Here is a 16,382-nt window from a genome sequence, read left to right on the forward strand (position 1 = left end):
TTTTTTTAAATTAAATGGGGGAGAAATTGGACAGTTTTTTTCTCCCTCCCTCCCTGCCTTTCCATTATTATCATCACCTCTCTTCCTCCCCCCAAAATTTTTTATTCCACTTTATTGTTATTGCTATTATTTTTCCTTCTTTCTCTTTCCTTTTCCTCTTTAAAGTGTATATATCTATATCTATCTATCTATCTATCTATCTATCTATCTATAATAAATAAGTAAATAATAATCCCCCTCTCAAAACGGTTTTCAATACTTTTTATTTTATATACAGATAGATAAATAAATAAATAAATAGATATAAACATGTTTTCTTCTTCTTCTTTCTTAACTCCTAAACTCTCTACTCTTTCCATCCCCCTCCTTCTTCTCTCTTTTCTTTTCTCTCCTTCCCCCCAAATAATAATAAATAAATAATAATAATAATAATAATAATAATAATTACATACCTACATACATATATCTCCCCATCTACTTTCAATAGTACCTCCCCCTTTTGTGGTCTTTTACCTCATACTATAACTTGAATCATCACTGCATTTTTTTATCATTACTATTACTAATTGCCCCCTTTACTTTTCTTTTTTATTTCCCTCTACTTTCCCTTTCCTCCCCACCTTCTTTCCCCTTTTTGTTTTTTTGAATACAACCTTGCCAGCCTTTAATTTTTAACTTTTTACTACAAAGCCCTAACCCCACTTCCCACCCATTTGTGGTATGAGTGTGTAGGCGTGTGTGTATCCACAAACAGCCCCCTCCACACACACCCTCCCTCTGGCCCCACCCCATCAGTCTCTTGCATCTCTGCTTGTTAATCCCTTTATGTCAACTGTTGGTCTGTCTGTCTGCTTGTCTGTCTGCCTGTCTGCTTCCCGCTTCACCAACACAGCTGAGGTGACTACAGTGACCCTTAAAACACAGCCCAGACATGACTAATCCTGACACTCTGCAAAAGCCACCAGTCTACTGCGTCTGTTCAACTCAGCAACTCAACAACATCCAGGAACCATCACCACCAAAACTCCTAACTACAACACACTCTGCTCCAAAGGGACACCACACACATCTCAAACCAAGTCCACCAGAGAGATTGAGATGGCACCAACCAGGGAGATGGTGAACAGCACTGAGACTACAACATCCCCCCAGGATGACAACAACCCAACAACAAAATGGGACCTGAGGAAAACAGAACAAAGACTAGCAGAACTGCCGAAGAACACAGTGACTCAGCATAGAATCATAGAATCATAGAATCATAGAGTTGGAAGAGACCACAAGGGTCATCGAGTCCAACCCCCTGCCAAGCAGGAAACACCATCAGAGCACTCCTGACATATGGTTGTCAAGCCTCTGCTTAAAGACCTCCAAAGAAGGAGACTCCACCACACTCCTTGGCAGCAAATTCCACGGTCGAACAGCTCTTACTGTCAGGAAGTTCTTCCTAATGTTTAGGTGGAATCTTCTTTCTTGTAGTTTGGATCCATTGCTCCGTGTCCGCTTCTCTGGAGCAGCAGAAAACAACCTTTCTCCCTCCTCTAGGTGACATCCTTTTATATATTTGAACATGGCTATCATATCACCCCTTAACCTCCTCTTCTCCAGGCTAAACATGCCCAGCTCCCTTAGCCGATCCTCATAAGGCATTGTTTCCAGGCCTTTGACCATTTTGGTTGCCCTCCTCTGTACACGTTCTAGTTTGTCAGTGTCCTTCTTGAACTGTGGTGCCCAGAACTGGACACAGTACTCCAGGTGAGGTCTGACCAGAGCAGAATACAGTGGCACTATAACTTCCCTTGATCTAGATGCTATACTCCTATTGATGCAGCCCAGAATTGCATTGGCTTTTTTAGCTGCCGCGTCACACTGTTGGCTCATGTTAAGTTTGTGGTCAACCAAGACTCCTACATCCTTTTCACATGTACTGCTCTCAAGCCAGGTGTCACCCATCTTGTATTTGTGCCTCTCATTTTTTTTGCCCAAGTGCAATACTTTACATTTCTCCCTGTTAAAATTCATCTTGTTTGTTTTGGCCCAGTTCTCTAATCTGTCAAGGTCGTTTTGAAGTGTGATCCTGTCTTCTGGGGTGTTAGCCACCCCTCCCAGTTTGGTGTCATCTGCAACCTGACCTCCAAAGTGGAAACCCTGACTAGGACCATCTCCACTCTAGAAAATAAAAACCAAATGCAAGAAAGACTAATAGAGTGGTACTGAGAGGCTCTAAACACACGTGTGAAACTGGTAAGCCACCTGGAAACAAAGTACATAAATGAGAACTCAACAAGCAGACCTCGAAGATCGCAGTAGACATTGCAACATCCACATCCAAAACTTCCCCGAAAAAGGACAAAACCCAGCAGACTTCATTGTATGCTGGCTAAAAGCTATGACTCAAAGAACCCCTTATGCCCTACATATCCCACCTATTCAACAACATCAGAAAAGGAGGCCCCATTCCTAAAACCTAGACCTCCTCCAAGATAGTCTCTATCCCAAAATCACTCAAAGACAGCCTCAAAGTAGAATCATACTACAACAGCAGCAAGAATACTCATCGCAAAGTATTGGAAGACACAAGATCTACCCACCCGGGAAGAATGGCAGATGAAGCTGATGGACTACATGGAAATGGCAGAAATGACTGGCAGAATCCGAGACCAGGGAGAAGAGTCGATGGAAGAAGATTGGAAAAAAAATTAAAGTATATTTACAGAAGTATTGCAAAATTAATGAATGTTAGAAGAATACTGGAATGAAGTTATATGGTTTTAGCAGAAATGTGATAAAGAATTAAGCAAAAACTGATTGTTAATGGGCTATAGTGGAAAATTTTAAGTTAGATTATGTTAAGACAAATTATAGAACAAAAAATCGAGAAAGAGGGAAAGGATTTGCTGAATTAGCTAATTTGAACTAGAATACAAAAAAGGGAGGTGTGAGGAAGTCGAGGAAACAAGTAAATGAAAGATAATGACATGGAATTTGGATGTGTTTTCTTTTCTCTTTATTATGCTGTTTTGATGTATTGTTCTTTTTTCTTTTTCTTTTTTCTTTCTTTTTCTTATCTTTGATGTATTGCTTGTTAAATTTTTCATTGTTTCTGTTTTTTTAAATACTTTTTTCTGTTACTAAAAAACCTTTAATAAATATCTTTTTAAAAAAACAAAACAAAGTAGAATCATGCTCGACCTCATTAATAAACCAAGACTACAAGATATTCACATCAATCTTGACTAACCGCCTAAAAAAATTCCTACACAAATTAAATAGCCCTGGGCTTCATCTCTGGTCGTAATATAACAGACCTTATCAGGAAACTACTGAATCTGATCAAACACAGCAAGGCAACTAAACTCCCACTGACAATTATGTCCCTAGACATCCTCAAAGCTTTTGATTGCCTAGAATGGAAATACCTACTAGCAGTACTAACTAACATAAAATTTGGTCCTAACTTCTTACAAACCCTCAAACAAATCTACTCCTGAGCCTCAGCAAAATGCAGGACTAACAGTATGGACTCTAATACCATAGCAATCCAAAGAGGCACAAAACAAGGATGCCCAGTGTCTCCCTTCCTATTCACCCTGGCTCTGGAACCTCTAGCAATCCGAATCTGAGCAGCCACAGACATCAAGGGAGTGGAAATAAAAGGCTGAACCTACAAATTAGGGCACTTTGAAGACGACCTGACGGTCACAACACCAGATTCCAAAAACACAGCAACCTTCCTAATCAGAGAACTCAACACATTTGCAATGGTGTCGGGCCTACAAGTAAATTTTGCAAAATCTAAGGCTGTGTTTCAGCTCCCTCATATCTGAAAAGAATTCGCCAACATCACCAAGATAAAACTTTGCTGCCCCAAATTCAGATACCTAGGGGTACAAATAACCAGAAACCTCAACAAACTATACCTCCACAATTACAACCCCCTGTGATGACAAATCAATAAAGATTTGAGGAGATTGTACAATATCAACTTCACTCTTGGACAAAATAGCCATGATCAAAATGACCACCCTCCCAAAATTAACCTATGTATTCCAAACCCTCACAATCTGGATTCCCCCAGCCCAAGTCCACAAAAAATCAAAAATAAACCCCAAATCCACCAACCAAATGCGCCACATAATCCCGTACATTCTAGAAGACGAGACAAAACAATGGGTACACTTGGAGAGAGACATAATTGGAAATACCTCTACCACAGCATACCCATTCCTCCCAAACAACCTAAGGGAAACCCCCACAACACTAAACAGGTTCACACAGACCATGCTTAAATCATGGAAGGAAGAAGCAGGTAAACTGTCCACAACCCCATCCCCACTAATACCCCCTGGTATACCAACCCCTATTCCACCACGCAGCATGTAACCTCCAGATAAAAACTTGGCAAGCCAAAGGCTTATACTGCCTAGCAGACTTCTACATGAGAAGACAGGCTCCAGCAGACTGAGTGGATGAGACCAAGAGGAGGTCCAACAGTCAAGAAGGCGGCTTCTGCGTGTGCTGTAGAGGAAAAGGAGGGGCAGATGGGGCTTGTCAGCCTGGGAAGGGAGCCCATCTAGGAGAAGGAAAACTCACCCTAAACCTCCGCTACCCTGTAGCTATACTCATTTATGAGGAAGGCTTTGGGAGTAAACCCCAAGGAAAAAATCCTTGCAGGACATCTTTGGGAGAAGAAAAGGCTATGGAGTAAGTCCTACTTAAATGCAGAGTTGGAGTCCCAAGGGCAGTTGGATGGTGTCTTGTATGCAGTGTTAGAAACTCAGATATATAAGTTAGGCGCCAAATGGTTCCTTAAACCAAAGTTGCAGTCATCAAAGTGGAATGTCTGGTTGGCATTTGGGGGTAAGACAGTTCTAAAGTCTTATTTTTCAAATGATGGACTGACTGTGATTGATGGTCAGTTAAACATCTGGCAAATTCAGGTGACAACCTTGAGCTAGGTTAACAGCTCTGAGAACTTAAAGAAGAACTTAAAAGATCCAGGGACAGTCCACATATATATTGGCCTGTTCCCACCTCTTTTTCTTAATGGTGCCTGCTCAGGCTACACAGAAAAAGCATTTTGGTTCCTAAAATTCATTCTGATTGTGCATATAACACATAACTGATAGAATTCTACAGGATGGGGTATTAGTATCTAAAAACAGTCCAGATCCAATGATCCCTAGGCATGCACCTCCAGGTGGTGGAGGTATCACGCACCATCCTGGCACCCAGGCATCTTCACTTGGTCACAAGTGGTCAAAGTAAGGTAAAGGTAAAGGTACCCCTGCCCGTACGGGCCAGTCGTGTCCGACTCTAGGATTGTGCGCCCATCTCACTCAAGAGGCCGGGGGCCAGCGCTGTCCGGAGACACTTCCGGGTCATGTGGCCAGCGTGACGAAGCTGCTCTGGCAAGCCAGCACCAGCGCAACACACGGAAACGCCGTTTACCTTCCCGCTATAAAGCGGTACCTATTTATCTACTTGCACTTAGGGGTGCTTTCGTACTGCTAGGTGGGCAGGAGCTGGGACCGAACGACGGGAGCTCACCCCGCCGCGGGGATTCAAACCGCCGACCATACGATCGGCAAGTCCTAGGCACTGAGGTTTTACTCACAGCGCCACCCGCGTCAAAAGCCAGGTGCAAAAATGCACCTCGTGCCTGGCTAATTTTGAACACTGCTTGTATGCCTCTTTCTGGCAACTTTTGCAGTCAAGCTTGAAGTACATGCAGCAAGGCTGAGAGGGAGGCATCTTCGTTGGGGCAGCCCAGGAGCTCCATACACCCTGCCCAGGCTTCAGCTCCAGAGAGGTCTCTTCGGTGATGCAAATACAGCAAACACTTCCACTGGAGATAGCACTCTGAGCAGGGCCTCAGCAGATGACCTTAAGACCCAGAAAGGCTCATATGGGGAGAATATGATGAACATATATACAACACGACCCAGTCAATGATAAATGAGTGCTTGTTTCTTTAAAAGGGGGAGGGGACTAAATTCCAAAAATCCATTATAAAAGGAGGTCTGAGTCTTCCTAGAAGCCATGCACACTCCCTGAAAACTCCAGGTGTGTTGAGGCCCTAAATGCTTAGATAAAGGAAATTCTGGTATAGCAGCCAAAAAAAGCAAAACATGTACATGAAGCATTAACAACTTATGCTGAAACACCCTGTTTATAAAGTCAATTAAAGCTTACAAGGAATACTGCAGGGCTTCTCCTAAATGGATTGAACATTGAAAGCTTAATCTTCTATTGTGCTGCCATGTGCTTTGCTGGGCAATCACTGTTGTACATTCTGATTACGTTCCTTGGGGTGGGGGAAGCAGGGGATGATTGACAGTTATTAAGTTCCTAGTGGACTTTGAGGAGCCTTTGGAGCCAAGCTAAAGTAAATGCTTCCATGGACAGAATATTTATCAGTTTCTCTGTTCTATTACACAGGGAACTTGAGATTAGAAAGATTAGGACTAGAAATACCCTTGTGCATTTCAGAAAAGGAATCGCCATAAACCACCTCTGATTTCCAGAGGCAAAAGAAACAGAACTTGGGTCTCTATATCTCACACCACCCACCCATGTGGACAGCTTCTGCAACGAGAGGAAGTGGGGAAAAGCTACCATTTTTTCTGTGACTTTTCACACACCTTGCATGTGAAAAGCCACTCAGGTCATATGTGCAAATCCAGTTTCCCATGATAATGATGAAAAGAGCTGCAAATTGCTTCTTCCTCCACCACCATATACACAATACACACATCAAGCTGGCAATACCCCCAGCTCAGAGTTCAACAAAATGGGTGCAGTCGATCAATCTAGAAATCTGCACTGACAAGTGTGTTCATGATGACTCCTTAATATGGAGTGATCCATATGTTTTGATCATTCGATGAACATGCAATCTGAAATCCCATAACTAACAGAAATAAGACATTTATGTTCCTGGATACCTCCTATGATAGGGCAAAGAAGGAGTGTAAACACAGTGTTTGCAAAATTATTGGGGAGATTCACCACCTCGTGAATCAATACAGTTCAATGATAGGGTAGTTGACCTCTACCTAGGAGCCATTGTGTTAAATCACAGCCCACAAAGAACTTCCTAGAGGTGGTTTCATATATTACAACACAATACAGATTCTGTCAAAATCAAGGGGCATGGGTGAAATACCAGGCTTAAATTTAAAAAACCCTTCCAGCAATACAGTCCTTATGGCTATTCGTCTTTACAGATCAATCAAAGATAGAGTCGTAAAACAGACAGACCCCATTTATGAAGTTGGAAGAATTCTCCTAAGCCACCCTATGGTTTGAATAGGTGGTGGTGGTGATGGGGGGGGGTCATACTACCTAATCACTGCTTCTATTACGCAAAATTAAGCAGTGCCGAATCTAGGAAAATGCCTTAAGTGCTTTACAAAGGCAAATAGGCCAAAGAGAAGAGACCCGCTACAAACAGTCTAAACCCTCTTTGATTAAAACAAAGCAAAACAGCATGATGATGTAGCCAAAGAAGATTCATGAAAATTACTCTCTCAAACACAGCGAATCTTTCCTGGCATGGCTAAATAAAGGCACCTGAACAGGCCTTGCAGTGAAAACTTCTTTTCCTATTTTTTCTTTGGATCAACTCGCTGCTCATGAAACAAGGAAGTGCTGCCTCCAGCTTAACTGAGCAAGGATTCAGACAGTACAACCTGCTTGAATGCTGGGGCTGGGCTTTTACTGCGCCAATCCACCATCAGCCAGTGCGCATTCACTGAATCCTCTGCCCCCTTGCTCCCCCTAAAATCCCTGGGTTTTTTTAAGCACCTGTAACTTGACTTGTAACTTGTGACAAATAGGAATCTCTCCCAGAGAGCCAGACTGGTTCCCTCCCCAGCCCCCAAAATGGAGAGAAGACTGAGAGGCCACCTGGAGTGAGGAAAGTCAGACAGAAGTGGCTCCTCTGACTTTACTTCTCCATTCCTGGTGGTCCTCTTTCAACAGCTTTCCTTATAATAACAACAACACTCTAGTATCTGGATTATAATACAAATATTGGCACACAATGTCCAGTTAGGCCCTGTCACCAAGTAGCCACTCAATCTTGGGTTGTACCAACAGAGCCCATCCATTCTTGATTCTGAAAAATGTGGATAAGAACTGTCTTGGAGTATGTGTAGAGTATATTTCAATCACTATTTGAGTAGCCACAGCCTGCCCTTACTTACCAGGGGGTGGGGGTGGGACGTCCCTAGCAGGCAGAAAGCCCTAGGCCTCTCTACTTAAATAAAATAACTACTGAATTTAATCTACGTAACAGGATCACATTTGGGAGGAGGACAAGAAGCAATAATAAGAAAGTACTTTAATGAAAAAGAACAGTAATTATTTTGCAATACAAATGATTCCTGGTGATTAATAAAATTTGTATTATATTTATTTGCAATGCGCAGGAAGCTAGTGATTTCAGATATTTCTCTATAAATAAAAACTCATAATGGTGAGGATGAGGAAGAAACAAGGCTTGTGCCATCAAAACTGTGTAAAACCTTCACAGCTGATTAAAAATGAAAATGCACCTAAGACGTATCAAATCTGTGTATCGACATCACACATTTAGTTCCCTGCGGAGTTAACATCAGGAGTTAGTAATAAAGGTAAGAGTCCTCAATCCTATCTATGAACATTATGCCTTCAAATCTACAAACTAGTTAGGCCTATTTCTCCAGGTCCAACTGCAATCTGCAACCTCAAAATAAAGTGAATTAAAATAAACAGCTGTCATGGGAGGCTAGAACCTTGAACTCTGCATGGGCAGAGTGTAAGGCTTAACTGTTTCCCCCAAATCATTTTTCTACTCAAAATCCCTCTCCCAATATATTTTTATCTCCACGGTTAAAAGGAAAAGTGGTCATGGGTCTTATTCCCTGCAGGGGAAGGGGAGCAATTTGGGAGGGGGCATTACGTCCAGGTAAATGCCCTGAAGGAAAAGGGTTAACTAAGCAGCCCTGCCCCACCTTCACTTGGCTCAAGTTCCCAGCCTCCCTATGGTAGCTTTGCATAAAAAGAGTGTGTCTGTGGAAAATTATCTACACTTACCTGTGACATCCAGCTGGAGGTGGGTGGCAAGCCTGTCTGCAGGCTGGAAGCGAGGATTTGCACACGACTGAATGCTGCTGCTCTGAAGAAGCACAGCTGGGACAATAATATCGCTTACCGTGATCTCAATAAGAATGAGGCTATTCCCTGCCTATAATCGCCCGGGTCTCCATTAAATCTCAACAGGGCTTCAAATGTATGGGAGTACATTGTGGACGGCAGAAAACACTCTCAAACCCCAAGCATCTCTAATGACAACAGGAGTAACAGCAATCCCTCAGAATCCTGATCTGTCTTACCTCCAGGAGCAGGAAGAGCAGCAGTAGGATCCCCTGCTGAAAATGGCTCATCTCTCCCTTTCTCCGGCCGCTGCCCCTTCTCCTCACGCGCGCTCGGAAGCAGCAAAGAGCAGCGGCATCTCGCTCCCTCCGGCGGGAGGAAAAGGGCAGAGCAGAAGAGCCTCCGGGAAAGGAGCGCGGAGGGAGCGGGATCCTCGGCTTCTCCCGCGCCCTTTCTCGGACGCCAGACCGCTTATTTCCGAAGTAAGCGGAACAGCGACTTTCCGAGAAGCGACGAAGGGGATCCGGGCAAGCAGCTGCTGGGTCGCGCCCCCTCGGCTGGGCCGCTGTCCCGGGAGCGGCGACGGGAGGGTCTCCGGCCGCGAGCGCCAGCCAGGGCGCACAAAGAGGAGCAGTAGGAGGAGGAGGCCCGGGCGGCAGAAGGGCCGGGCTGGGAAGGCCCGCCCCGCCGACTCCGCCTCGCAGCGCCCGCCCGACTGCCTGCCTCCGCCCTGCCAGCCGGGAAGAAGCGAGCGGGAGGCCTTGCAGGTCGGGAGCCCTTAATGCTGCTGTCCTAGCGGGGGAGTCGGGTGTTCCCATAACCAGCCCCAGTCGAGTGCGGACGGGGCTGCTGCAGGGTCCCTAACACGGTTTAATTCTAGTGAAGCAGCCACGTCCAAACTCGCTTGCAAAGGCGGGTTAAAAAAATGCAATTCAAGCCTGAATTATGCCCAGCCTCCCAGGAGGTCTTTAATTGCAAATGGGCATGAGTTGCCTATTCAACAACACACAGGCTGCAGAAACTGAGGAAGAGGTTACTCTTTCTTACTGCTCTATGTGTTGAGAAGCAGCCGAGTATCTTCTCCTGCTTATCAACACAGAGAGCAAGAATGAGGTTGCAGCGTTGGCTGTAAAGCGAGGGGTTCTGGTTATGTTTGAATGGTCTTCCACTGAGAAGAAGACATCTGGCAAAGTGAAGGCTAGCACATCAAGCGGAAAGTGTCTCTGCACAATCTTGAGTAGCAAAACTCATAGCAGGAGCCCAAATGATTGGAGGGGCCCTGGAAGGCTAGGGACATTTTAGATGCTGGCCTGAAGCTGGAAATTAGTCACCCCTAATTTGATGGAGGAATTGTATTCTCGGACTTGGTTCATGGCCCATATGGAAAAACTTGGTTGTCAGTTGAAGGAAAGAAAGATGCCAAGGAGAGAGAGAAATATATTTCGAGTGAAATGGTTTTCTAAATATGTTTGGGTCAAAGAGCATGATTGGACTCTATATTTGTGGGATATTTTCTCTTGTCTACTTGTTTTGTTCTTATGTCTGCTATAATCACATGTCTATGTTTGTGCTTCAAGTTTTTATTTTTTTCTTTGCCAGCTTTTCTTTGATATAAGTAACTACTGTATACAACATTTAGAAGACATATGAAGGCAGCCAGGTATAGGGAAGTTTTTAATGTTAAATAGTAATAATAATAATGTTCTTCTATATGCTGGAAGCCGCCCAGAGTGGCTGGGGCAACCCAGTCAGATGGGTGTGGTACAAATTGTTGTTTTTGTTGTTAGTCCTAATAAACTGTTCTTTAAAAAGAAAAGCGGAAACAAAACACCAAGCCCACTATTAGTATCTTTATTTTCTACTTTCAGGAAGTGTTGTTTGTTTATATAAGGTGTGCATTCAAAATTGATAACCTTCATCTCTGTTGCAAAGTTATGCTTCAAGTACAGATGTAGCCTTCCTAAATACTATAGTGCTATTTTTCTAGAAAAAGAGGTACCAGAACCCCTCACTCAACTAAGCCTGAAATACAATTTGATCAGTGTGAATCTCCAACACTATTCCAATGATAGAAAACAAAAACCATCCCACAAAATCCTGATCCGAAAGAGGCTGCTTTTTCAATCAAAGGAAGGAAGGGTATGGTGTCCAGTACCTGGGAGAGGGCAACCAAGAAAGATCAAGCACCTGCAATACACTTCTTCAGCCCACCTTGGTCCTCTATTCCTGATTTCAGTCTCCAAAGGCAGTTAAAAATGAAGCCACATTTTTAAAAGACAGAAGTGCTCCAACAAGTAAAAAATCTCTACATCTCAAGTGCCCCCTACAAACAGAAACTGAATAGTTAGACCTCTAATCCAATAATAATATTAATAACTTTATGGTTTCCAAAATTACAATTATAATTACAAGGGTAAAAATAATATAGTGCAAAAAATAAAAGTAGGCACAGTGCAATTATTAGAAAGGTTTTCTGTTATAAATCCCATCTCAGCTCTGATAATGCCATAAACTGATTGAATTATCCTGCAGGTAGTCGATTTATAATGACTGCCCATCTGGTATCTTACTGTCCTAGAGTCATTTGCTTTTCCTATCTCCACCAGCAGACTTGACAACAGTAGTCTCCTGGGAGCTGAATAAACATGGCACTGTAAGAAAAACGATACCTTCCACTGCCCATGACCCATAAATACCTAAGTGTTGCTTTATTGGAACCTTGGTTTGGTTTTAACACAATTACTTAGTTCTGTGAAATTTATATTTCCTCTCCCACCCCCCAGCTCTGATTTTAACTGATGGTTGCTGCAATGTTTTAATCTCTTGATCTCTGTGATAAAGTGATTTGTTTTGATTTTATATTTTCCTTATTTTGTCTCATTGCAATTCTAATTTGTTTTTACTTTTATGTCACCCAGATTACTTTTTTGTTTGTTGGTTGATAAATTGAATAAATAAGTAAATCTTAAGTGTAACAACCTAATAGATATTGAAAAGTAAATGCTGTTCGTTCAGTTCTGTTAAGTCCTTTTCCAAGCTATGTGTAATACAGAGAGGGATGTGATGGCCTGGGACTCGGGCTCGGGCTCAGACTCGGAACCAGAGGAGACTCAGTCTGCACTGGATCCTCTGTCTCAGGCGGCGTCTGAACCGAGTCTGGGGCCTGATTCTGAAGAGCCCCAGTCTGCACAGGTTCCCCTGCAACAAGCACCAGCTGGGCCGAGTCAGGGGCCTGAGCCTGCCCTGGCTCCAGATGCGGCGATTACCGGTACCTCGCTGCCTTCAGCCGGGCAATCACTTACAGCTGCTCCACTACTGGTTGGGTCAGGGGAGGCTGAGGCAGCCTCTGGGTCTAGTAACCCACGACATCTCCTGAGCTGCAGAGACTCAGGTCTGAGAGAAGGAGAGACCTGAGTACTCGCAGGAGGAGTGCTCGCCTTCGGGTGAGACAGGGAGGTGAGTCACCAGGGGATCAGGACCGCCTGTTACCCCGACAGAGATAAAAGGCTGTCGGACCCTGCCCCAGGTTGAGGGAGCAACATTGCTGCTTGCTGGAACCTGTCTGAGACCCTGTGCCTGACCTAGCCTGGTTTCCTGTCTTGTGACCTGCCTTGGCCCTGTTGGACTGACTCCTCGCGGAATCCTTGGATTCGGGACTGGGCCTGGATCGCGTTGCCTGGACCCAGCACAGGGGAAATCTAAAGTTGGAACTTGCTCCATGTCATGCCGGATAAGTCTGCCTTTAAATATTGTTTGTATTGTTTGCCATGGGTCCTCCTTTCTCACATTTTGCGGTTAGGGAACCTTTTATTTATTTGTGATATTTAATTCAATATAATTTCTGAGTGTGGCTTTCAGAATAAAATTAAAAAGAGCAACAAAGTTAAGAACTAATAAATAATAGGCAAAACATAAAAACACCATAATGAGATAAAAAACTTGTGGTTTTTGTTTGTTTGAAAGAAAACTCTACAATAATCTAAAAGGCCTGGGAAAATTAATAAGTCAAAAAGACAACAAACTCAGCCCTAAGTGAACACTTCTGGGGAGAACTTGCAAAGCCAAGGTGCTACCACAAAATAAGCCCTGTCTCTGGTCATGGAAGTGAGTCACTGAAAAGGGTAAACTAAGGTTACCGGATGTCCCCATTTCCCAGGGACAGTCCCCAGATTTACAAATCAGTCCCCTGACAAAATCCACCTATTTAGTAGGAAGTTGAAAAGTATCCCCGGAAAAAATCTGGAAACATTAGGGTAAACTCCTGGACAGGTTTACATGGGGGGTGGTCATCCCTGAGGTGACTGAGTCTCAAGCTGCACAGGTCAGCACTTTTTGATTGTTCCCAGAAATGTGCTGGAAGCCACCGTAGCTGTTTCAATGGTGGCATAATATGCCTGGTTGCAGTCAGTAATCAAGCTGTTATATTTTGGAGCAACTGCAATTTGCAAACATTATTCCAGACAGGGAAAGTGACTTAGGCTTCCAAATAACGTGGTCTGCCCCTGGTAAATAAGGACAATTGGAGCATAGGCCTGTGTACGGCCACTGTACCGAAACCTTACCAGAGGCAATTGTGAGATAAGTGTACGCTTCACAAGCCATATCCGCTGTTTCAAATCACCCTCAATTTTAAATAACCATTGATTGATTTCAGCCTAAATATGTACCATGTAGGGGCAAATATGATCAGCTGAACATTTCTGTGAATCGCCCTGAGACCTCCAGGTATAGGGCAGTATGTAAATTCTAATAATAATAATAATAATTTCTCTGTTATGCATAGTGAGATGGGTTTTAGCTTAGAATAAATTGGATTCACACAACCTCCCTCAACACTGAATGCATACGTCGGAGGTTGCAGGGTCACAGCAGCTTAGCCCCTCCTGCTATGACAACGTGTTCATGGCCATGCCCCCTACTGACCATTCAAATGGCAGCTGCATGAAGCACAGGGGTAGGGCTGCCCCGTGTGATGGGGAATCTTAAGTGGCTCAGAATTCCCCCTCATGTGAAAGAATCCTGCACAGCTGCCTCTGGACATGCAGAGGGGCATTTCACATACCTGCTAAATATGTGGTTGGTGGAAGACATAACTGCAAACCCGGTGAATGTGGGCTGGGGTTAACCAGCCAGACCCCTTGACACACAACTCCCTTCCTATGTGTGAGAAGGTGTGTGTGCACCCCTTTCATATCACAAAGAAACAGAATGAAATTGGAAATCCCTTGAAACATAATTCTGCTAGAAAAGAGATTATAGATTTGCACTATGTAGCAGCAGAGCTAGTCTTACAGGGAGCATGTATAGGAAGAGACAGAGAAATCTCATTATTCTACCACATTTCTCCTGGTTTTCACTTTATATCGGTTTTGTAAGCCTATGTACAATTGTAAAATGCAGCAGCCTACCAGACTCTCAATTATGGAGCGGTGCAATTAGATTCAGGGCTTGTTTCTTTTCACACTGCAGTAAATCACCATTAACCCAAATGGAATCAATGAAGCTGCAAGAGGAATAAAAAAGGCATGAGAGGAACATCAAGATCTCAATCCCTGCCTCTTTCTTTTAAAGTGAACTTTCTAATTAGACAGTTCCTCATTTAAAATAGAGCTAATTTCCTCCAATTTATCATGAGTCTCGTTGTCTCTTGCCATCTGGGTGTCCTCCACAAAATCTCCTCTAGGTCCTTTAGTATAGTGCAATCCAATACATGACACCTGAAGAGTGTGTCCCACTGAGTTTAGTAGTGCTCTCGGGTAAGCGAGTTTAAGATTGCACCAAAATATGATTGGAAAATTCATCGGTTTTCCGGAAGTTAGAAGTCAATACCTTAGCTCATGTCCCCCAGGAAACTGCAACTTTTTTAAAATTTATTGAGCCAGAAGATAGAGGTGAACTTATTTCATAAAGAAATGAATTCACAGTGCCTCAACATCTGAAGAGTTAAAGCTGGCAACACAGAAACCAGCACATGAAATTGTTGAAAAGCTTTGGATTTGTAAAACAAAAATAAGACAACTTCAGTTCGTGGGAAGTTGCAACTATGATCAGGGGCTTCTTTAACTTGGTTAGCATACCCCTTGATCACAGTTGCAATTTCCCTAGAATTAAAGTTGCTGTCTACTTTTTACAGTGAACAGTTACTTGGTTCATTGTAACTGACTGCATGGTAGTAATAGATTATTTTGAAACTCTTTTTAAAATAATGTGTGATGTGGCAAATGAAAGTGTGTTGAATCCCTTTGCAGCTGCTGGGTGAATATCAATATACAGACTTGTCAGGATTGTAGATTTTTCTCTTCTGGCCACTACTGTAAAGCGTTTTATAGAGGCTGTTGTGAAATGTGCTCTCTGATAATATGAATTATGTATCATTCTCCCTTCTTATTTTTTGCTTCAAGAATGCCCCTAACGTGGCAAATTACATGTAATCTCAGACATCAATTCTGGCAATGAAAAAAGGACTTTAGGCTACAGTCCTCTGTGAATCAGCTCCACAATACACTGTGGGACTTGTTCCTGAGGACCAGACTAGGCTACAGTGTCCAGAATTCTTTGAGGGGAAGTATGTACTTTGAATGCACTTTAAAAGTGTAGTGTTCACACAGACATGTTACATGCATAAAGGTAAAGGTAAAGGTACCCCTGCCCGTATGGGCCAGTCGTGTCCGACTCTGTGGTTGCGCGCCCATCTCACTTAAGAGGCCGGGGGCCAGTGCTGTCCGGAGACACTTCCGGGTCACGTGGCCAGCGTGACGAAGCTGCTCTGGCGAACCGGCACCAGAGCAGCACACGGAAACACCGTTTACCTTCCCGCTATAAAGCGGTACCTATTTATCTACTTGCACTTAGGGGTGCTTTCGAACTGCTAGGTGGGCAGGAGCTGGGACCGAACGACGGGAGCTCACCCCGCCACAGGGATTCGAACCACCGACCATGCGATCGGCAAGTCCTAGGCGCTGAGGTTTTACCCACAGCGCCACCCGCGTCCCGTTACATGCATAATCACATTAAATGTGTTGGCTTTTTAAAAGTGGTTGAGATGTGGGGAGGTCAGGCTTGATCAGGTTCGGGATTGTGGCTCACAGGGAGAGAGGTAAATTACCCAGCCTTGTAGCCAACCTTGGCATGGCTCAATGTGATGTGGCTGTAAAAAAAGGACCAGCAAGGTGTAAAGTGGTTGCAGGCTCCTCTCTAGGCAACGGCAGGTTTCCACAGTTTCACTAAACAGGTAGTCTCCA

At 43.7% G+C, this 16,382-nt stretch overlaps 1 protein-coding gene and 1 long non-coding RNA gene across 2 annotated transcripts in view; both read right to left on the reverse strand.

The window, feature by feature from the left end:
- Positions 1-9,849, reverse strand: part of VOPP1 (VOPP1 WW domain binding protein) — a 36,133-nt gene extending 26,284 nt beyond the window's left edge. The window contains exon 1 of the mRNA XM_083407165.1: positions 9,381-9,849. Coding sequence (XP_083263291.1) covers positions 9,381-9,431 — 51 coding nt within the window. The 5' untranslated portion in view covers positions 9,432-9,849. The remainder of the gene's footprint in view (positions 1-9,380) is intronic.
- LOC310661313 overlaps positions 1-16,382 on the reverse strand; it is a 156,800-nt gene that overhangs the window by 78,754 nt on the left and 61,664 nt on the right. The window lies entirely within an intron of this gene.

Source organism: Podarcis tiliguerta (genome assembly GCF_965153285.1).
Source record: "Podarcis tiliguerta genome assembly, chromosome: 12".
NCBI lineage: Eukaryota > Metazoa > Chordata > Lepidosauria > Squamata > Lacertidae > Podarcis > Podarcis tiliguerta.